This window comes from Carex rostrata, chromosome 1, assembly GCF_964058835.1.
Source record: "Carex rostrata chromosome 1, lpCarRost1.2, whole genome shotgun sequence".
NCBI lineage: Eukaryota > Viridiplantae > Streptophyta > Magnoliopsida > Poales > Cyperaceae > Carex > Carex rostrata.
Window position 1 is genome coordinate 20,170,082 of NC_135918.1, and position 21,593 is coordinate 20,191,674.

The 21,593-nt window shown below is 35.0% G+C and overlaps 3 protein-coding genes and 2 long non-coding RNA genes across 9 annotated transcripts in view; 3 read left to right on the top strand and 2 right to left on the bottom strand.

The window, feature by feature from the left end:
• LOC144563293 (F-box/FBD/LRR-repeat protein At1g16930-like) overlaps nucleotides 1–17,397 on the top strand; it is a 50,322-nt gene extending 32,925 nt beyond the window's left edge. Inside the window, exons 1-4 of one of the 4 annotated variants that reach the window (XM_078312751.1) lie at nucleotides 14,329–14,471; nucleotides 15,344–16,177; nucleotides 16,259–16,414; nucleotides 17,000–17,397. In XM_078312751.1, the coding sequence (XP_078168877.1) occupies nucleotides 15,383–16,177; nucleotides 16,259–16,414; nucleotides 17,000–17,179 (1,131 nt within the window). In that variant the 5' untranslated portion in view covers nucleotides 14,329–14,471; nucleotides 15,344–15,382 and the 3' untranslated portion in view covers nucleotides 17,180–17,397. Of the gene's footprint in view, nucleotides 1–14,328; nucleotides 14,472–14,495; nucleotides 14,539–14,689; nucleotides 16,178–16,258; nucleotides 16,519–16,999 lie in introns of those variants that run through there. The other 3 variants (XM_078312758.1, XR_013514309.1, XM_078312747.1) reach the window with 3 other exon arrangements.
• The window catches only part of LOC144563329 (uncharacterized), an 80,213-nt gene that overhangs the window by 50,452 nt on the left and 8,168 nt on the right, over nucleotides 1–21,593 (top strand). Inside the window, exon 2 of the long non-coding RNA XR_013514316.1 lies at nucleotides 336–681. This is a non-coding gene — a long non-coding RNA (uncharacterized LOC144563329). The remainder of the gene's footprint in view (nucleotides 1–335; nucleotides 682–21,593) is intronic.
• LOC144563323 (uncharacterized) lies at nucleotides 20–8,648 on the bottom strand. Its single transcript, XR_013514314.1, has 3 exons — nucleotides 8,497–8,648; nucleotides 140–313; nucleotides 20–77 (listed from the first exon to the last, which is right to left on the bottom strand). It is a non-coding gene; the product is annotated as an uncharacterized LOC144563323 (long non-coding RNA).
• Nucleotides 5,752–8,926, top strand: LOC144563311 (F-box/FBD/LRR-repeat protein At1g16930-like). Of its 2 annotated transcripts, XM_078312783.1 has the most exons (4): nucleotides 5,752–5,854; nucleotides 6,967–7,809; nucleotides 7,894–8,049; nucleotides 8,525–8,926. In XM_078312783.1, the coding sequence occupies exons 2-4, from the start codon at nucleotides 7,006–7,008 to the stop codon at nucleotides 8,684–8,686; spliced, it is 1,122 nt and encodes a 373-aa protein (XP_078168909.1). In that variant the 5' UTR covers nucleotides 5,752–5,854; nucleotides 6,967–7,005; the 3' UTR covers nucleotides 8,687–8,926. The 2 variants fall into 2 exon arrangements, with proteins under 2 accessions (XP_078168909.1, XP_078168900.1); XM_078312774.1 differs by lacking the exon at nucleotides 5,752–5,854 and having other exon boundaries at nucleotides 6,158–7,809.
• LOC144564063 (putative CCR4-associated factor 1 homolog 9) lies at nucleotides 8,998–14,885 on the bottom strand. The gene is made up of 5 exons (XM_078313571.1): nucleotides 14,821–14,885; nucleotides 11,462–12,178; nucleotides 9,780–9,924; nucleotides 9,178–9,554; nucleotides 8,998–9,027 (listed from the first exon to the last, which is right to left on the bottom strand). The coding sequence occupies exons 1-3, from the start codon at nucleotides 14,883–14,885 to the stop codon at nucleotides 9,858–9,860; spliced, it is 849 nt and encodes a 282-aa protein (XP_078169697.1). The 3' UTR covers nucleotides 8,998–9,027; nucleotides 9,178–9,554; nucleotides 9,780–9,857.

The window sequence follows — 21,593 nt, forward strand, 5'->3', positions numbered from 1 at the left end:
GACTCAAGAGTCTGACACCATTTCACCATACATGCGAGTATGGTATTGCAGTAGCTGATTTGTTCAAAATCTGATAACTGAATGAGATACTAATATAATTTTGTTTTTTTGTTTTTTTGCAATTGAGCAATTAATGGACTTAGATGTATACATCTTTTAATATCGAGAATTTAAATATTGAGGATGCAATCCAATGATTGATCGCTTGTTTGCACAAAATGCACAAGTGTTGTGACAACTATCTTACTGTCATACTAACTTCTTATTATAAACTATCAATAGACTTTTATTAGTATATATTGTTGTCAACTACCTTACTAACTTTTATTGTTCAGCGTTACCTGGAAGAAATTTTATTGCCGGGAAAAAGCAAGAGGCATTACCGGGAAAAAATTTCATTTGCACGTGAATTCCTTGAGATAGTGGAGATAAGAGTTCTAGATACAAGGGTTAAAAAGGAGACTGAAGAATCGGTGGTCAAGACTATGGGTGTGCTTGTAAAGACCATAGGAAAAATTGTAACCCTCTAAGTTTGTCGATCATCCTTCAAATTGTTTTACAAGTTTGAAAACTGTTTTAGTTTGATAAATCGGTGATTGGATGCTCTGTCTTTAGCTATTATTATGTTCTTTTACATTTTAAGTTAGATTGTTGCAAAGAAAACTTGTGCTTTTTGGCTCTGTGCAAGGAACACGTAGTGCTTGATTGACATTGTAGGTTTCTTTTATAAGAAATCGGTGGTTTATCCACTTTTATAATAAATAAATAAGTGAATGAATGAATGAATGAATGAAAGAAATAAATAAATAAATAAAAACATGTAGTGCTTGTTGTTAGCTGTGTTTTATTGGTGTAATCCTACTTTCTAGCTATGAAAAACTCTACTTGTTTTGTTGCAAAGAAAACTCTAGTTGGATCAATTGCCTGAGAGCCTTTTAACACCCCTGTTTCTTCCATCACCACCATAGAGCAATTAAGAATTGAATCTGAGCCAGGGGAGTAGCCTCGAATAAGCAAGTAAGAATTAGGACCCCTTATAAATAATTGATAATGTTATCCTTTTAAATTTTAAGTCATTTGCCTTCAAAACATCAATTAGATGTAGCAGCTTAATCACAAGATTTGAAACTTCCCATTTGGCAAAAAATATTGTGGAGTAACTTTGGGTTTTACCCTTTTTTTAAAAAAAATTTAAATATGACCATTATGCTCTTATGATACTTTTTTCAAATAAGCCGCTTGGAGACTGTCTCAACATAAAGATAAAGAGTAAAAAAAGTCAAAATATTTTCAGAATAACGCCCATGCTAAATGAAATTATAAAAGCCATTCCTATAAAAATTGAAAATTGTTTCATTATATGGGCTACTTTGCAATTTGAATATCAAATCTGTGAATCTTTAAAAATATTGTTAAAGGCTCTTCCTCAAAACATCACATTCTCAACATAAATGAAACAAAAGAGGATCATACACTGTACTATCTGGTATAAGACCATTCTGTGCAAATTGATACCAACCAAAATTTTCAGTTCAATTTTTATAATAGAAAAGTGTAACGGTACAAACTGGGACATACCAACCAAAATTTTTCATAATGACACAAGTTCAATCATATAGGAGAAATTTAGTGAAAATAGCAAACTGCTTGTCTAAAATCACAGAATTGCAATATCATCTCTATTGTACCAGTCAAAAAATTCTAAAAACTCATGTTTGTAATCAACAACAACAAAAGTATCCGAATTGTTAAAAAAGACTACTATGCCCTCAACAGTTGCTGACATTGTTCAAATTGCTTAAAAAGTAGTAAATAGCCACAAAAAACATATGCATATATGAATATTGACAGCTTGGAGCAAAAACCGAATAGTTATCAGGATACATATAGTTTGACATTTTTATTTACTTTTAAGGTGTTGGCAAAGTGGTATGAATATGATAGCGGCTGCTATCACTGTAGCTTATGAATTTTCTTCTGATCCACCAAGGATGCCAAAAATTATTATGATGCCTTTCGGCTTTTTATGCTACAACATTTTATTATGAGGCCTAGCTCATCAAACAACATAGACAAACTGTTTGCAATATCAATTCGGTCTCCGAACATGTGTTTACTTAAATTTGTACTTGGGATTTTATATATTCAGATTATGTATTAAGTAATGCATGGCGGTTATAAACTCGCTGTTTTTTTTTTTTACTATTTTTTTGTGAAAACATAATCCAAGCACCAACAAATTACAGATTGCCGAAGATGATTCCCATTCTGAGTTGGTGCTCAGATTACTTGGCAACTTGAACAAGAGTTCAAGAGCCAGGTAATCCAAGCTATATTTTCAATTCAATGATTCTTTTGCCAGTACAATTTGTATATTTCTTTTTTCTTTTATTCTTCCTTTATGAAGATTGTTGCAACTAATCTTACACATATTATGCCTTGCAGTGCCAGATTTTTGATACATGATTGGCGTACCATTGCTTGTCAGAAAATTACAATAATTTTGTGCTGAGGTTATACTTCATCTAATGCACATACGAGTTGTTTTCATGCCCAGCAGAAAAAAAATGTGAATCAGTAATTGGGTAAATTTGTTTTGATGTCCAGCTTAAGGCTAAATCAATGTGAAACATGGGTGCACGTTGACCACATGTATCCCTTAAACAAAACAATTTACCAATTCAAGTCAAATTGCTAGAATCATCAACAATTTTGAGTTCCATGATGTATATAAAGTTCTGACAAAAGGGTATTGTCAAATTTACAAAATAAACCCCACTGTTTCTGAAATTCACAGAATTGCAATATCATCTCTATTGTACCAGTCCGAAAATTCCAAAAACTCGTGCTTGTAATCAGCAACAACAAAAATATCCGAATTGTTAAAAAAGATTACTATGCGCTCAATAGTTGCTGACATTGTTCAAATTGCTTAAAAAGTAGTAAATAGTCTAAAACAACATATGCATATATGAATTTTGCCATCAGGATTGAGCCACAAAAAAACAGATGCATAATTATCCTAATCCATCAATTACAATTATATTGCCACATCTCACTTCTGGGTTCTCACGCTGGGTGTACCAACAGCTCCAATGGGTCCAAGCTTGGATTTGGTACCAGTTGTGTGCGCAGCTCCAACTCTGACTGGTACCAGCAGTGTTAGAAGCTCCAATCTCAGAGTGGTACCACGATAAGGAACCAGAAACTCAAAAGTTGTACCAGGACCAGGAATCAGCAACTCGGAATGGTACCAGCAGGTTCAATCTCTCAAATTCACAAATGAAAACCTCTAATGAGTAGCTAGCAAGATTTGATCCAGAGATGAAATCACGTGCGCAACCATAGATCAGAATGTTCACTGTTCTCATGCAATTGGCAAAGTGCATGTAATTTCTCTCCTGCCACAGGCTCCATGCTCCATGCTCCATGCTCCATGCTCCCGCGACGCAAACCTTATCCCATAAACTTCTCATTTCCCCTTGCAAACTGCCCCTATATATGCTCCCATCATATCAACCGAACACTCTTAAATGCTATGAATCCCGTATAGCACACCGGCATGCCTAATACCGCTGTTGTTTGGGAAATGAACTTTTTTCAATTTCTGGTAAGTATGCCACGTTAGAAGGCTGTCAGATCCAGCCTGGTGGGCCAGTCCCACGGCTCTTTTGACACACAATGCTGTGGATACTTCTTTCAAGCCACCATAGAGGTTGTTTGTAAATTTGGTCATGTGCTTGACGTCAAATATATTACCACCCAAGAATTTCTTGACAAGGAGTTCGAAGTCAAGCAGCATATCTGGCAATGGGCTCCAAAAAGTTGCTAATTTCACGAAATATGCGACGTCATACGCGCCGTGGAACAGAATCCATGTCATTGCCGGGTTGTTCAATAGGCCGGATGAGAGCAGAAGATCCGAAAAAAAGTATGAATTAATGCAGTCGTTGGAGGAGCTGTCTTCCATCTCAGCTGGGAAGTGGAACTTTCCAAAATTGAACTCCCATACAAGAACAGAATCATCTTCGGCTGATAACGTCAAACCTAGCTGCCTAATGCTGCCATTATCTGTGCTTGCCTTTATTGCACCATATCTCTGGTCAGGAGATGCGAATCGTGGGTGCACATTGATCACATGTTTCTTGTCGGAAGCGGAAGCTAACTTGAATTCTGTGTCGAACGCCACACGATTATACTTCCCTTTAATTGCTTGACTAATCATGCGGAATTCCCGGTCCAGGTTGGACGCCCAGACAGAGCGTACCTCAAGCGGTGGTGTGCGGGTGCAAGTGCAAGAGTGCAAGAGCGTATGTACCTCAACTGATTCCATGAATTCTTTGTATTCTTTATTTGTTTTGTTTTGGGTTTTTTGATGGAGTAGAGAAACGTTAACGTGGTATTTATAGGTAGCTACGTTCGGAAATGAAAAGAAATTAACCAACCGACTTAAGCGCATTTCTAGGCCGTAAGATCAATTAATTCAGATCAAAATTTGTTAAATAAATGCTAACTGACGTTATCTCTCTCCGTTCATGCGACGTTATCTCTCTCCGTTCATGCGCTGTATGCCTGTATATATGCAACTGAAGTTGCTCTGTTAAAATCTTTCCCTTATTTATAAAAAAAAAAAAGAGGAACAACATTTATTTTTGGAAGAACCTAAAATCAAACTAATTAAATCAAGAATAATTATTTTTGTACGTGCGCTACAGTTCCACGCTACAGTAAACATGCTACAGAACAGCAGTTAGAGAAATTATATATTACAGTCCCCACTAATTATATAGCCTCAACTAATTATTTTTTTTTAAATTACAGCAGCATCATTTCTCTATGGCCTCCACTAATTAAAAAAAATGCTACAATTTGGACGAGATAATCTATCACATTCAAGATTTTTTTTTCTGCTTAGCGAGATTAGCGAGGCACTAATCTGGACGGGATAAATCATCCCATTTTTCCTAGATTTGAATTTTCTAGCAAAATGATCCCCTATATATCGTGATATTTTTTACTTTTATTTTCGATTAATAAAAAAATTGGCAGTATAAAATGCATAGAAATTCATACAAATTCTCAAATTGATGCCTAGTCAGGCTAGCTCATGACTTGAACTCGTTAATTCTAGACCGAGCTAGGTTCCAGCTCAGTTGCAAGTCATGTTCGAGCCAGTTGCAAGTCATGAGCTAATGAGTCAGTTGCAAGTCAATAACAAATAAACTGTTAGCGAATGAGTCAGTTGCAAGTCATGTTCGAGCCACAAACCACGATTTTTTTTTCTCGCCCTATCGACGTAACTCAAGTCACGACACCACGTGTTATTAAGCAAAAGAAGTACAAATAAGACTCTACATTTTTTTTTTTATGAAATATAAATGATTAAAAAAAATCATGATCTACAAGAAAACCGTGTAATTTCGATTAAAGTAATATCTTATCTTAGTTAATTTATGTAGCATTTTATTTGAATTAGTAGAGTTACTGTGACATAATTGACAGAATAATAGCAGCGAGATTTACTTATTTCTTGGGCTTTTTGGGCCGAAAAGCAGCGCATGTGATGACATCTATGAAGAGTCTAGATTCTCTGAAGGTCTGGAATATTGTGCCAAAACAAATCAGACGGTCTGGATTCAAACTCAAAATTTGAGTTACTTTAGACTCCGGCTGGACCGGTTCAGCTGTAAAACCCTAAACCGATAAACCCCAAAAAGTAAGAAAAGAGAAACCCCAAAAGAGAGAGAGAGAGAGAATCGCACTTCAGTTGGCCACTAGGGTTTACGATTCTGATATGGTGAATGGCCAACTTAACACTCTCCTTCGCTGACTGTCATTACCTAATTTCTTTCAGGTAACTATTTCTCTCTTTTCACAATAATTTCTTTGATTCACAATCATCACTGCCTAAATTTGGTTATTCATTTGACTGTCAATCTCGTTGTTAGTTCGATTCAAGATTTACTTGTCATATTGTATTGTATGAGCTTTGTTAAAATTTAGGGTTTGCTTCCAATATATCTAAAATCTGTAGCTTGACCGCAAATGTGAATTTCAAATGGCGTATGCATGACGAATGGGAATGATTTCTTATATAATATGGGCATAAAACCATAGATACTTTTTAATAAGTGTGCAGCTACTGCTTTGATTTCATTTTGCTTGCTAGTTCTGTTTAGTTAATTCCATTCATAAACCATGATTATGTTTGTTGTACAGATCTGACCTCTATGCTTGGACCAATACCAGTAGTATTTTTTATTTATTTTTTTATTTTGAAGGTTGGTAGCCAACTATCTTTTCTTTTGGTATCTTGTACTGTTCTAAGTTTCTTTTAGTTAGGTTGTTAGGGTTTGGCAATATTTCTTTCTTCAATTTTCTGTTAAATTAGTTGTCCATTAAGCCCCATTTAGTAAAGGAACTTGGAACAGTTTAGACTACTTTTTGTTGGTTCAATTTAATTTGCTATTTCTTTTTTTTTCTCATTCAAAATAAATTATTAATTATGTTCCTAATTTGTCAGGTTCGTACAAGTAATTAAATTAAATAATTACTGAATATGTACTTTGTAAATCGGAAATTATTAATAACAACTTCATGACATGCATTTTAGTTAGCTTTCTTTTTTGCTCTTAATATGCCTACGCTGGCTTGTAAGGTGACTAATTGCAAAATTGAGGCCACTATGGCATTTCTAGATGTGAAGGGTGCAATTGAGCTATTTCTTCACGAATTTCAAACAAAAATTGAAGAAAAAGTTAAATCAAGGTCTCAGAAATCCATATGAAGTGCTGATTGTAATTTTGCATTTTGATCCGTGGGTGATTTGGTGGCAATATTAGTTTGGTACATGCCTAGTTTTCAAGAATTGTATCAGCTGAGGTATATATATCATTGTTCATTTTTCTTGTTCTACATTTGAGATAACTTATAGCTGGTTTGTTCTTTTCTTGCATTTCAACACAGAGATCGTGTTTGACAAACTGCCTTATTGAAGGGTGAAAGATGGATGGTAGAGATCTTGCCATTGACAGAATAAGTGATATGCCCGACGAACTTCTAACAAAAATACTCTCCTTGCTGACAACCAAAGAGGCAGTGGGAACATGCATATTGTCCAAAAGATGGACAGATCTTTGGACTTCCACGGATACTCTCGACTTTGACCTTTGCAGCCGTAATTTATGGGACTTTGACTGCGAGAATAGATTTCTGCATTTCATTAATGGTGTACTAAACCGTAGAGGTTTCTCACCCCTGGATAAATTCAAACTGAGGTGGACGTATTATCTAACCAGAGGTGATCATGGTATTGTTGAAGAATGCATTAGTCGCGCAGTTGCTAGCATGCCTCGGTTAATCTATATTGACAGTGATAGGGACCCGATCTTCAAGTTGCCTGATTCACTTCTCAATTGTGGGTCAGTAAAGGAGATGTCATTGTTAGTTAAATATAGTTTATTTAAAAGCCAACCTAAATCTATAAACCTCCCTTCTCTTCAAATACTGGAGATTGGTGATGCCTCCATCGATGATGATTCGATAAAAATGCTTTTATTGGGGTGCCCTGTACTTGAAGAATTGGCCCTGAGAAGTTGTCATTTGATGTTTAAAGAGATTAACTCCAAGTTGCTGAAGAAATTGACTATTAAGAAAGGTTCTCTCCGTACAACATCATTTACATTGAAGAACGCATCATCTCTAGTCACAACAGACCTTGATGAATTCTATGCTTCTGACAAACTAAATCTTCTTGGCGGCCTTCCAAATGTTACAAGTCTGAGGCTCTATGCAACTCGTGATGGCCTGGTATGCTTAATTTTTAGTGCATCACAACAAAGTTGTGAAATAGTGGTAATTGCATCTTGTTTGACATTCTTTTCTTATTTGCAGAGATTACTCCACAAAGATATTCCAAACTGTCTGATATTGAATAACTTGAAGATCTTGGAACTAGGAGTATTGAAGATGAGATATGATTGGGATTTAGTGGTTTGCTTTCTCCAGCATTCACCCAATCTAAAGAAGCTTGTTTTGCACTTTGGTGATGTAATCTCTCTCTCTCTCTCTCTCGTGTGTGCTGGGGAAAGGAGGGGTAGTAGTCAAGATGCTGGTATTTCAGTATTGTTCATAATATTGTGTAGTTGATGAGGTAGCATCTTTCCGGTACAAGTCTCGTGTTTGTTTCTTTTCTATTTCTGATTTTGTCCTTGGAGCTTATTATATTGGGCACCAACCTTTTGGAAATGAGAGGGATGCCTGTAGTACATAATCACTTAAGACTCAAGGGTCAGGCAATATTATGCACTTACAGTTAATATTTCACCATACATTCGGCTACGGTACTGCAGCAGCTGATTTGTTACATAGATGTATACATCTTTTAATATCGAGAATTTAAATATTGAGAATGCAATCCAATGATTGATAGCTTGTTTGCACAAAATGCACAAGTGTTGTGTTAGACTTTTAATAGGATATATTGTTGTCAACTACCTTACTAAGTTTTATTGTCCACCACCAGGGAGTGAAGTCATTGGACAAGAAGCATTACCAGAAAAAAAAACCATTTCAACGTGAATTCCTTGAGATAGTGGAGATAAGGGTTAAAAAGGAGACTGAAGAAACGGTGGTCAAGACTATGGGTGAGCTTGTAAAGACCATAGGAAAAATTGTGACCCTCTAAGTTTGTCGATCATCCTTTAAATTGTATGACAAGTTTGAAAACTGTTTTAGTTTGATAAATCGGTGATTGGATGCTGTGTCTTTAGCTATTATTATGTTCTTTTACTTTTTTAAGTTAGATTGTTGCAAGAAAACTTGTGCTTTTTGGCTCTGTGCAAGCAACACGTAGTGCTTGTTGTTAGCTGTGTTTTTTGGTTTAATCCTAGTTTCTAGCTATGAAAAACTCTACTTGTTGTTTGGACTTGTGGTTTTCCTGCTGTCTTTTACTTTGTAGCTGTTTTCTTGAAGAGTTTGATCAATTCCCCGAGGGCTGAGAGCCTTTTCACACCACTGGTTCTGCACCTTAGCTTTTGCACTTTAGGTGTTTGATGTAATGTCTAAGAGAACTCGGTAGCCTATTCTTAATCCAACTAAACATACCCTTGAAGAGTTGGATCAATTGCCTGAGAGCCTTTTGACACCCCTGGTTCTGCCATTACCACCACAGAGCACCTTAGCATGTGCACTTTAGGTGTTTGATGTAATGTCTAAGAGAACTCGGTAGGCAATAACTGAGCAGAAATTGATTTCTACCACTTGTTACCCAATGACTTGAATATTACTAGTGAGTCCGGCTAGTATGACATCGGTGTCATATGACACCAACTACAAAATTGATTGGATAGACTTCAAATGACTAATCCAAATCGATTTATTTGTTACAAAATTGATTTCTACCACTTGTTGTACCAATGATCTTTCTGGATGGAATAATACCTGGTAACAAATATTTCCTTCCAAGTATCTTGCCTTAGTTATTTGGAGCTTAAGCACAGGTTACAGTGTCATAACTTAGCTTGTATTAAGCCCCAGTGATCCCAAGCAATTGCCTAAAGAATTTGATGATTTGTATTAATCTTTCACTGTATAAAGTCTGGTGTTCTAATGCAAAGGCACTGGGGAAAACTTGACCGACCTTTCAGGTTTACCATTGGCATAACCATCACAGTAAAAAAAAAAATAGTTAGGCATGGTTGACACACATCTTTTGATATACATTAATGAAAAAAATTGAGGGGGTATGTAGATTGACTGATGAAGAGTTAGAAGAGTACCAAGAGAAGTGGCAACTCCAACTCACGCAATCTGCAGTGGAGTCATACTTCATGCAATTAGAGTCTGATAGGTGGGCCTTACAAGTACCAGAAGATCCCAACCTCAAATCCTTTAGATGGCCTATTGGTTTTGTTACCACCGGTGCTGTTCATACATGGTGCATATATATATTTTCTAAATAAGTCTGTGCTCAATTTGTTAGGTCAGGTGTTGGTTTTGTTACCAGGGTGCTGTTCATACATGGTACATATATATATTTTCTAAATAAGTCTGTGCCCAATTTGTTAGGTCAGGTGTTTGTACTGGTTCTACATGGCACCATTACTTTTTCTGATAACTCTTCTTGCAACTGTTTCTTTTTTCTTCTGAGGTGGTTTTATCTTTTTTCTCTTTTTTGGGGGCTTGAGGGGCAGTTGAATTTCCTGAGGACATTAAGGCTGAATGAGCTTGTGTGCACAACAAACTCATTTTAGGGTTGAGAGATTATTATTTTTTGGGTAAATCTAAAAATCAGGCCTGAATGGTTCTTTTTATTGTAGTTTGGCTAGGATAAAATCTGCTTCTGTGCCTTGTTCATGTGCAATTTACCTAGAATTGTACCTCGAAACTTATAGTACATGTCACACTATAGCTAACAGTCACTTATAGTACATGTCACACTATAGCTATCAGTCGTCTCTTCTTTGAAATTTTTTATGTTTGTGACACTAATGATAGAATTACAATGGCATTTTGTGACATAAGAATTCTGGCCGCTTTGAGGAGGCAACAGTATCTTCAGACACAAACTAAAAGACCAGAGATATTTGTTCTTGTTCGAAATATGAAATCTACAGTGTACTGACGTGCGATTGCTACAATTGTCTTGGAACAACAACAGGAAGATTTACACTTTCTGTTATTTTCATATAGCATGGATGCACCTGACATAGAAGTCAAGTAGCAGACACGTTTAACACAATTTGTTGAAACATTTTGCGATACAGGCCACAACTAGTGACGATTTTAGAAGAGGAAGTTGAGGCGGTGGGAGACAGAAACATAGAAACTTAAATCAATGTAGCTATTTTGGAACTGCCCTTTTGTAACTTTTCTGATTTATTCTGATTTGAAGTGAATAGCTGGGAAGTTCAGTAGTTAAATTGGCTAATTTTATGATATTAGTTCAACTTTGATTGATAAGTATGAGATGCAAATAAATTTTTATTTTGATTAAAAAAGATAAACTTGAGATGCAATGTCCTTACCGACATGGCCCTTTTTGTTTTTTAGAAATCCTTTTTAAGATTTTTTATGAAACAAAGCTACTAATAACAACTAGAAAATTCTATAAGCAATCAGGAGCACAGCAAATAAAGTTTTTTTTTGAAAACTTAGTAGTAGCTACCAAGGTTCGTGAGAGGGAATCGAACTCTCGACCTTTGGGTATAACAACTCTAGAATATTTTTCTAGCTAATTGTGCTACCTCTCCTTTCTCCACAGTAAACAAAGTTAAATGCTTAAATTAGCTAATTATATCTTTACAGTTTCAGGAAACAATTCAAGTCACTGAACTGAAAATAAACGAGAAGCATTTCATACAATCCATCACAATCATTTTATTTTTTATTCCTCATTTCCATATATACAAGCACACTCAACGCTCAAATATCATGAATCCCATATAGAACACCCTCATACCTAATGCCGCTGTCATGCGGGAAATGAACTTGCTTGAACTTCTTAAATACCTGCCACGTCAGAAGGCTATCAGACCCAGCTTGGTGGGCCATCCCAACAACCCGGTTGACATGCAATGCCGTCGCGACTTCTTCCAAACCTCCATGGAGATTATTTGTGAACTTGGTCATGAATTTGACATCAAATACATTCTGACCTAGGTAATTCCTGACATGAGATTGAAACTCCACCAAAGTATCTGGCAAAGAGTCCCAAAAGTTGGCTAACTTGATGAGATATGCTACATCATATGCGCCGTGAAACATAATCCATGTCATCATCGGATTCTTCAATAGACCAGAGGAGCGAAGGTGCTGTGAGAAGAAATAGGTGTTAATGAGATCGTTTTCCCCTATCTCAGCTGGAAAGTTAAATTCCCAAATGATGACAGAAGTAGCATCAATGGATGAGACTAGAGTGAGACCTAGCTGCCTGATATTGCCTTCATCTATGCTCTTCTTGATTGTAATATATCTCTCGTTGGGAGATCTGAATCGTGGGTGTATCTCCACCGGATTTCCCCCGTTGAGAGAGAGCCTAAATTTTGTGTCAAATGCACCCCAGTAATATTTCTCATTCGTTACTAAATGTTTAATCATGTAGAACTCCTCCTCAAGGTTGGACATCCACACAGACCGCACCTCCATTGGATTGTTCTTGGATATGATTTCCTTCTTTCTTCATATCTATATATAACAAATTAATTAGGAAATTTGGATGAAATTAAGGGGAAAGTTAAGTAGATGATTGTGGAAATTAAGGATTCTTTGAGCTGTTAGGAACTTAGGATTGAGGAGAGAAAAGTGTCGTCTAAACTACAAGTATATGGAAACAGTGCAGAAGTTGCATTTCAAATTTTAAAAGAAAACTTAACTAATGATTAAACCAATCGCTCTCATCATTTGGGTGCAAAAATCCAAAATCAAGCTAATTAAACCAATAGTTGAACTCTTGCATGCGCTATTGATACATAGTTGGGATATTTGTACTTTGTAAACAAAGAAAAATTGAGAAAATCATGTAAATGACTTGTAATTTATGGTTAGAGATACACACCTTCATTTTTTTTATTAATTAAAACTTTTGACCAAAGAAGGTTTAATTAGATTTAAATAAGATATTCTTGTAAACGGGCGACGCCTTTTTCCACATAAAAAGGCTGATATAGTGAATCAGTAAATTCGTCATAAAAATAAAAGGGAAATTTTGTCTATTTAATTTAACAAGTCAAATTTGAAATAGTTAATTTTATGCAAAGATTTTTTTGCCACTACAATTATTTAGAACTTTCATTTGTTTTTACTTTTTAACTTTCTTTTTTCAGATTTTTTTTCTTAAACTTACTTGAATTTTGCAAAAAAAAAAAAAAAGAGTAGAAATTAATAAGACTCATAGCGAGCATTCTTGCTTGATATCAGAAGGAAGCTTGCTATTATATATCTTTGATTCGTTCTGTCCAATTAATTAAATACCAAATGCAAAGGCTACCATACTCTTGGATAGGCTTTAAAAGTCGTGCAGATCAATCCGATAAAATAAAAAAATTGTCGCTGAATTCATTTTTTTTTGGCGGTCCAGTAACTGGACCGGTCTTAACCCTCTCCCTTTGGTTTGGAGGAATTTGTATCCTCTGCATTAACTCAAAAGGGAATCAATCTTAATTGTCCGATTTCTTTCAAGATTTGTGCTGACTAGATCTGCATTAATTTTGAAAGAAACCGAAATTTTTATTAATAGAAAATGTATTAATTAAATATCGAGATTACAGAATGGTTTTGTGTTTTATCCAAAAATAGAGAAAACGTGACGGGAAATCACGGCCAGTGGCCGTTATGGTTTATCTCGGCCACTATTAGTCCTTAATTAACCTTTTTAACTGGGCTCAATAACTGAACCGGAGAAAAAACCGAAAAAAATCCTGTCCGTTATGGCTTGAAACGGACAGAGTTGTCCGTGATGGGTCGCTACGGCCATCAACGAGTTCGACTTCCTTTTCGAATCAATTGGGGTTTCTGACAAGCCAAAACCCTCGAAATCGCTTTTTCTTTCTGACGATTTGCCATTGGTCGAAGGGGTTAACCAATAGATTCATTTAGGATTTCCTTGCAAGAAAATAGGTCTTCTGTACCCCTCAAAAGCACTTTGGGTTGCCCCTAATGAGCTTTTAAGGATATTTGAGAAGGTATGGAATTATGGCTTTTCAGAGAGAAATTGTGTTGTTGCAATTTGTCTTGCATTTCCTAAGGTTTTGACTGGAGATGATGCAGATAGTTTGCTAGGGGATCTTGGCGCTTTCTTTGTGGCTAATGATGTTGTGAATTCGATGGAAAATAAGGTGGATATTTATTTGGAGATTTGTGAGAAAATTCAGATTTTTTTATGAATTGGAATCGGCTGAGGGGTCCATTGGTAGTTTTCTAAGAAAGAATGATTGGGTGATCTTCGATACAGATAAGAAAGAACTAAGAAAAAGATTGGTTTTTTTTGCAAAATTGGGCATGGAATAGTTTGTTTTAAGAAATTCTAGAGAACTGACCGTTTCAAGCCATAACAGACTGGGTTTTTTTTTTTTTTTTTTCTCCAATTCAGTTATTGAGCTCAGTCGAGGAGGATAATTAAGCACTAATAGTGGTCAGGATAAACTATAACGGCCACCGGCTGTGATTTTCCGTCACGTTTTCTCTATTTTTGGACAAACTGCAAAACCGTTCTCTAATTTTGATATTTAATTAATATATTTTCTATTAATAAAAATTTCAATTTTGAAAGACTCATATTTTATAAGCAGTTGTTGGATTGTCTCCACTTAAATTGATTAACTCAAAATATTATCTTCTGAGTTAACGCAGAGGATACGCATTCCTCCAAACCCTAAACCCTAAATCGCACCTCCCCCGTCGCCAAAACCTAATCGCTGCAGCTTTCGGCGCCACCTCCTCTCTCTCTCCTCTCTCTCTCGTGCTGGTATCAGGTAAATTTTCACCAATCGTACAAACCACCGACTGCTCCTCTCTCTCTCTCTTGTGTGCTTGCGACAGGTAAAATTTGAAATTGGAGTTTCAATTCAAGGCTATTAGAGGTCAAGCCAGTAGCTTACCTAAGACTTCATTATTTATATGTTAATTTTGAAAAAAACGGAAACGAAAATTTTGAGTTCATGATTCCTTTGTGTCGTCTCACATAAATAAGTGAAGCTTGTTGTCAATTAAAATATTTTAACTTCATCTTTTCTAAACATGATTTGTCTCACAGTAAACATGTGTTCAAGTTTATTAAGTGTCCAGCTAAATAGACCCTTCACTGTCAATGGCTACATAGACCCTTCACTGTCAACAACTTTTGACACATTTATCAAATAATCATTAGTCCTTTCATTCAAGTTCATTTTTTAACAAAATTTCATGTAAAAATTTGGGTATGTATCTCTGTCCTCTGATCCTATCCTAACCAGTGCGCTTTGTTTTATTGTAACCAGTGTACTAATTATCTACTCAATTTCAATTTTCATTCATCAGTTCTACTGTCTATGATCAATTCTATTTACTTGTTTTGAGGAAAAGCCCTTAAAAATGTAATAAAAAAAACTTCAAGGGCTTTTATGTAAAAAGTTCAAGAGCTCACTGTCTGTTATCAATTTTACCATTTCATTTTTTATGCTAGTTCTGTTTAGTTAATTCCATTCATAAACCATGATTATGATTGTTGTACAGATCTGACCTCTATTACCAGTAGTATTTTTCTTGAATTGTATCAGCTGAGGTATATATATCATTGTTCATTTTTCTTGTTCTACATTTGAGATAACATAAAGCTGGTTTGTTCTTTTCTTGCATTTCAACACAGAGATCGTGTTTGACGAACTGCCTTATTGAAGGGTGAAAGATGGATGGTACAGATCTTGCCATCGACAGAATAAGTGATATGCCTGACCCACTTCTAACACAAATACTCTCCTTGCTGACAACCAAAGAGGCAGTGCGCACAGGCATATTGTCCAAAAGATGGACAGATCTTTGGACTTCTACGGATACTCTCGACTTTGACTTTGGCAGCCGGGGCTTTGACCGCGAGAATAGATTTCTGCAGTTCCTTAATGGTGTACTAAACCGGAGAGGTTTCTCACCCCTGGATAAATTCAAACTGAGGTGGCATTCTTATAAAAAGAGAAGCAATCATGGTATTGTTGAAGAATTCATTAGTCACGCAGTTACGTGCATGCCTCAGTTAATCTATATTTACATCCGTAATAACCCGATCTTCAAGTTGCCTGATTCACTTCTCAATTGCGCGTCAGTAAAGGAGATGTCATTGGTAGTTGGATATAGTTTATTTAAAAGCCAACCTAAATCTATAGACCTCCCTTCTCTTCAAAAACTGGAGATTGGTGATACCTCCATCAATGATGATTTGATAGAAATGTTTTTATTGGGGTGCCCTGTCCTTGAAGAATTGGCCCTGACACATTGTCAGTTGATGTTTAAAGAGATTAACTCCAATGTGCTGAAGAAATTGACTATTAAGAAATGTCTTCTCCGTACAACATCATTTACATTGAAGAATGCATCATCTCTAGTCACAATAGACCTTGATAAATTCTCTGCTTATTATCAACTGAATCTTCTTGCCGGCCTTCCAAATGTTACAAGTCTGAGGCTCTATGCAACTCGTGATGGCCTGGTATGCTTAATTTTTAGTGCTTCACAACATTGTGAAATAGTGGTACTTGCATCTTGTTTGACATTCTTTTCTTATTTGCAGAGATTACTCCACAAAGATATTCCAAACTGTCTGATATTGAATAACTTGAAGATCTTGGAACTAGGAGTATTGCAGACGAGATATGATTGGGATTTGGTGGTTTGCTTTCTCCAGCATTCACCCAATCTAAAGAAGCTTGTTTTGCACTTCGGTGATGTAATCTCTCTCTCTCTCTCTCTCTGTGTCTGCTGGGGAAAGGAGGGGTAGTAGTCAAGATGCTAGTATTTCAGTACTGTTCATAATATTGTGTAGTCGATGAGGTAGCATCTTTCCGGTACGAGTCTCGTGTTTGTTTCTATTCTTCTGATTTTGTTCTCAGAGATTACTAATTATATTGGGCACCAACCTTTTGAAAACGAGAGGGATGCCTTTAGTACATCATCACTTAAGACTCAAGAGTCGGACAATATTTTGCACATACAGTTAATATTTCACTGTACATGTGACAATGGTACTGCAGCAGATGATTTGTTCAAAATCTGATAACTCATAATGAGATACTAATATATATATATATATATATATATATATTTGCAATTGAGCAATCAATGGACTTATATGTATACATCTTTTAATATTGAGGATGCAATCCAATGGTTGATTGCTTGCTTGCAAAAAATGCACAAGTGTTGTGACATTTATCTTACTGTCATACTAACTTCTTATTATAAACTATCATTAGGCTTTTATTAGGATATATTGTTGTCAACTACCTTGCTAACTTTTATTGTCCACCACCAGAGAGTGGACTCGTTGTGCAAGAAGCATTACCGGGAAAATTCATTTCCATGTGAATTCCTTGAGATAGTGGAGATAAGGATTGTGGAGACATGGCCATGGGATAAAAAGGAGACGGACAAATCGGTGCGGACGACTTTGGGTGCGCTTGTAAAGACCATAGGAGAAATTGTAACCCTCTAAGTTTGTCTATCATCCTTCAACTCGTATGACAAGTTTGGAAACTGTTGATAAATCGTTGATTGGATGCTCTGTCTTTAGCTATTATTCTGTTATTTTACTTAAAGTTAGATTATTGCAAAGAGAACTTGTGCTTTTTGGCTCTGTGCATGGAACACGTAGTACTTGTTGTTAGCTGTGTTTTTTGGTATAATTCTACTTTCTAGCTATGAAAAGCTCTACTTGTTGTTTGGAGTAGTGGTTTTCCCACTGTCTTTTACTTTCTAGCTGTTTTCTTGAAGAGTTGGATCAATTGCCTGAGTGCCTTTTAAAACCCCTAGTTGTGCACCTTAGCATGTGCACTTGAGGTGTTTGATGTAATGTCTACGAGAACTTGGTAGCCAATAACGGACCAGCAATCAAAATTGAATATTACTACTAGGTTGGAAATGCAAATTATTAATAATTGTAATTGCAAGTTGCATTTGATTTGATAATTCTCCAAAACTTGCATACCCAATAATATTTATATCTTTGTTATCAATCTTCAACACAGGCCTTACATAGGTGATCAGATCCTAAAGAAACTAATCTCAATTCATTAACTAAACTGTCCTACTGCAAGTAGGAAAATATAGAATTTTTTTTTATAAAATGTAAGTCAATTTCGATTGCTGCAGTCTTACATGGCTTACATTGCATCTAACTCAATTTTCTAAGCTTCACTCATGGAAATCACGTCTGTTATCACAAGCAGACAAATTAGTGCTTCAATATCGGAATTGTTAAAAAGGACTACTATGCCCTCAACAGTTGCCGACATTGTTAAAATTGCTTAAAAAGTAGTAAATAGTCTCATGGAATTAGAATTATGTTGCCACATTTTATTATCCTAATCTGTACAATTTGAATAATTGATCAGAATGTTCACTGTTCTCATGCGATTGGCAAAGTGCCTATTATTTCTCTCCCGCCACAGGCTCCATGCTCCCGCGATCCAAACCTTATCCCATAAACTTCTCATTTCCCCTTGCAAACTGCCTCTATATTCCCACCATATCGATCAAAGGCTATGAATCCCATATAGGAGACCGGCATGTCTAATGCCGCTGTTATTCGGGAAATAAACTTTATTTAATTTCTGGTTGGTATGCCATGTTAGAAGGCTGTCAGACCCAGCCTGGTGGGCCATCCCAACAGCTCTCTTGACACACAATGCTGTTGATACTTCCTTCAAGCCACCATAGAGGTTGTTTGTAAATTTTGTCATGTGCTTGATGTCAAATATATTAGCACCCAAGAATTTCTTGACAAGGAGTTCAATCTAACGAAAAGTTGCCAATCTAACGAAATAGGCGACGTCATACGCGCCATGGAACAGAATCCATGTCATTGCCAGGTTGATCAATAGGCCCGATGAGAGAAGAAGATCCGAAAAGAAGTATGAATTAATGCAGTCGTTGGAGGAGTTGTCTTCCATCTCAGCTGGGAAGTGGAACTTTCCAAAATTGAACTCTCATACAAGAACAGAATCATCGTCAGCTGATAGCGTCAAACCTAGCTGCCTAATGCTGCCATTATCTGTGCTTGCCTTTATTGCACCATATCTCTGGTCAGGAGATGCGAATCGTGGGTGCACATTGATTACATGTTTCTTGTCAGAAGCTAACTTGACTTCTGTGTCGAACGCCACGCGATGATACTTCCCTTTGATTGCCTCGCCAATCATGCGGAATTCCCGGTCCAGGTTGGACGCCCAGACAGAGCGTACCTCAAGCGGTGGTGTGCAGGTGCGGGTGCAGGTGCAAGAGCGTACCTCAACTGATTCCATGAATTCTTTGTATTCTTTATTTGTTTTGTTTTTTTTGATGGAGTAGAGAAACGTTAACGTGGTATTTATAGGTAGCTAACATTCGGAAATGAGAAGAAATTATAACCAACCGACTTAAGCAATAAGCATTTGGACAGAACTTCTGTCCAAAGCATTTCTAGGCCGCACGATCAATACAGATCAAAATTTGTTAAATAAATGCTAACAGACGTTATCTCTCTCGTTATATGGTTCATGCGCTGTATGCAACTAAAGCTGCTCTGTTAAAATATTTACCTCATTTGTAAAAAAAAATGAGGAACAACATTTATTTTTGGAAGAACCCAAAATCAAACTAATTAAATCAATAGTTGAACTCTTTCGCTGTTGATACATACTAAAATTGTTTGGATATTTGTACTTCGTAAAATATATAAAGAATTGAGAATATTCATTTAAATGGCTTATGCTTTATGGTTAAAATAAGATATTATTTATTATAAATTAAAATTTATGACCAAAGAAGGTTTAATTATATTTAAATAAGATATTCTTGTAAACGCCTTTTTCCACATAGAAAATGATATAGTGAATCTGTCAAGTAAGAATTAAAAAATGGAAAGGACAAATTTGTCTATTTTATTTAACAATTCATATTTCAAATAGTTAGTTTTATACAAAATTTTTTTTACCACTACAATTATTTACAACTTTCATTTGTTTTAAACTTCTTTTTTTTTTTTTTTTCTTAAACTACCTTCAATTAAAAAAAAAGGAGTAGAAATTAATAAGACTCATAACGAGCATTCTTGTTTGATTTCAAAATGTAACATTTTGTCACGTCAATTTTTTTTTTTAAGTATTCAGCATTATTGACATGAATTATCTCGAGAGATTTAAAAATAGAATGAATATAGATGTAATGTCACGTAATTTAAAAAAATACATTTCAGTGACGCAATTTGAATTTTCTTTTATTAATTATATATAAATTGGAGGGTCACAAAATATTTAAATAAAAGATCATATCAAGACAGACCTTAGCCCAACTTATATTCTAGTAACTAATTAACGTTTTTATTATTTTCAAATAACTATACTTTAAAAAAAAAACTGACCCTTCCTATTTAACTTACGCGTCTTTCTATTTCTGAAACGTGCCTCCTTTATAAATCGAACCCTAATTCCCACCCGCAATTTAATTTCTAAATAATATTTTTTCTTTTATTCTGTTTTTTCCTCAAACCGCCAACCCTTTGATTTGTCTCAACCTCCTACTATATATCCATCTCAAATTAAACTATTAAATACTAGTATTTCTAAACTCCATAATCTCAAGTCATCAAGGATGAATGATTTCTCTCTTTCTTTCGTTCAGACATCTACACCTAAGGTAATTGAAATCATATCATTTGATATTAAATTGACACAATATGATTGATTGGGAAACGGTAATTAGATTATTTGGTTTACAATAAATTTTATTATTGGATTGTATGAATTTAGTTATAAGAAATTTTTTAATTATATTAAAATCTGGAATATATAATTTGTTAGCAATTCTTACTCTAATTATATTAATGTCTAAAATAAATTGTCTTTTGATTTTTATTAAATTTAGTATTGACGTTGTAAACATAATAGTACTGTTTTTGGTTACTTAAACTGCAAGTCTATTTCTTTTATATAATTTAAAAATCCTTATAAAGAATTCCTTAAATTTTCTTCTTCGTTCCTTGGTGAGAATTATTCATACGATTATTGAAATCTCTTATTAATAACGAGAAATCATACTAAAATAATATTTTTCGTAGATTTTAGTTTAATTTCAGAAAGTACAAATATATGGATATTCCTATACTTGAGTTAGAAATAAATATTTGATTTTCATAGTTACTCACAATATTTTCATAGATGTAACAATAAATGCTAGTAAATATAAAATATATAAAATCCTTATTTAAAGATAAATATGAGCAAATATAAAATTTAAAGATCCCTTAAAAAAATAGTAATAGAATAAAAATAACTGAAAGAATTTCTCGTTAATTTCTTACTGATTTATGTTAGGTTAAATTTATGATCACCATATTAAGATTTTCAATTTGTTTGCAATAAAATGAATTGTTAAAATAAACTAATTAAAGTTTATGAGTTACGATTAATAAGATGTAAATATAATATTAATAATATAATCCATGAGTTTTGGAAATGAGAATGAGTGAATATTATACATTATTAATTAGAGGTATATTATTGTACCAGATTCGTCTTTTAAAGATTTAAACAATGCAAGAGACGATCAAGAAAATTACTTCAATATTAGGTGCGAGTTTTCTGGATTTTTTGTAAAATTATTTACTTATTCCTTTGTGTGCATTATATTTTTACTTATGAAATTGTGCATGTTGATTCGAACAATCCTTTTGGCTTTGTTTAGAGAATAAAAAATATGATTATTTCGTTTGGAACATATGACATGAATAGAATATATCAATTGAGTATAACATTAGCATAAGAAAACGAATGATTGCTGTGAAATGAATGAATGGAAAGGCCGATACGCGGGGGGTGCTAGTCGTGGTCGGGACCGATATGCGGGGAATGCTAGTCGCAGTTGGGTTCGAT

Coding starts and splice junctions, on each gene's coding strand:
- LOC144564063 (XM_078313571.1), bottom strand. CDS start 14,885: ATGAACTTGAATGAAAGGACTAATGATTATTTGATAAATGTGTCAAAA. Junction 12,179..14,820: donor AAAGTTGTTGACAGTGAAGG/GTCTATGTAGCC, acceptor ATAGATATGAAG/AAAGAAGGAAATCATATCCA. Junction 9,925..11,461: donor CCGCATGACAGCGGCATTAG/GTATGAGGGTGT, acceptor ATGTATGAACAG/CACCGGTGGTAACAAAACCA.
- LOC144563311 (XM_078312783.1), top strand. CDS start 7,006: ATGGATGGTAGAGATCTTGCCATTGACAGAATAAGTGATATGCCCGAC. Junction 7,810..7,893: donor ATGCAACTCGTGATGGCCTG/GTATGCTTAATT, acceptor TCTTATTTGCAG/AGATTACTCCACAAAGATAT. Junction 8,050..8,524: donor TTGTTTTGCACTTTGGTGAT/GTAATCTCTCTC, acceptor GTCCACCACCAG/GGAGTGAAGTCATTGGACAA.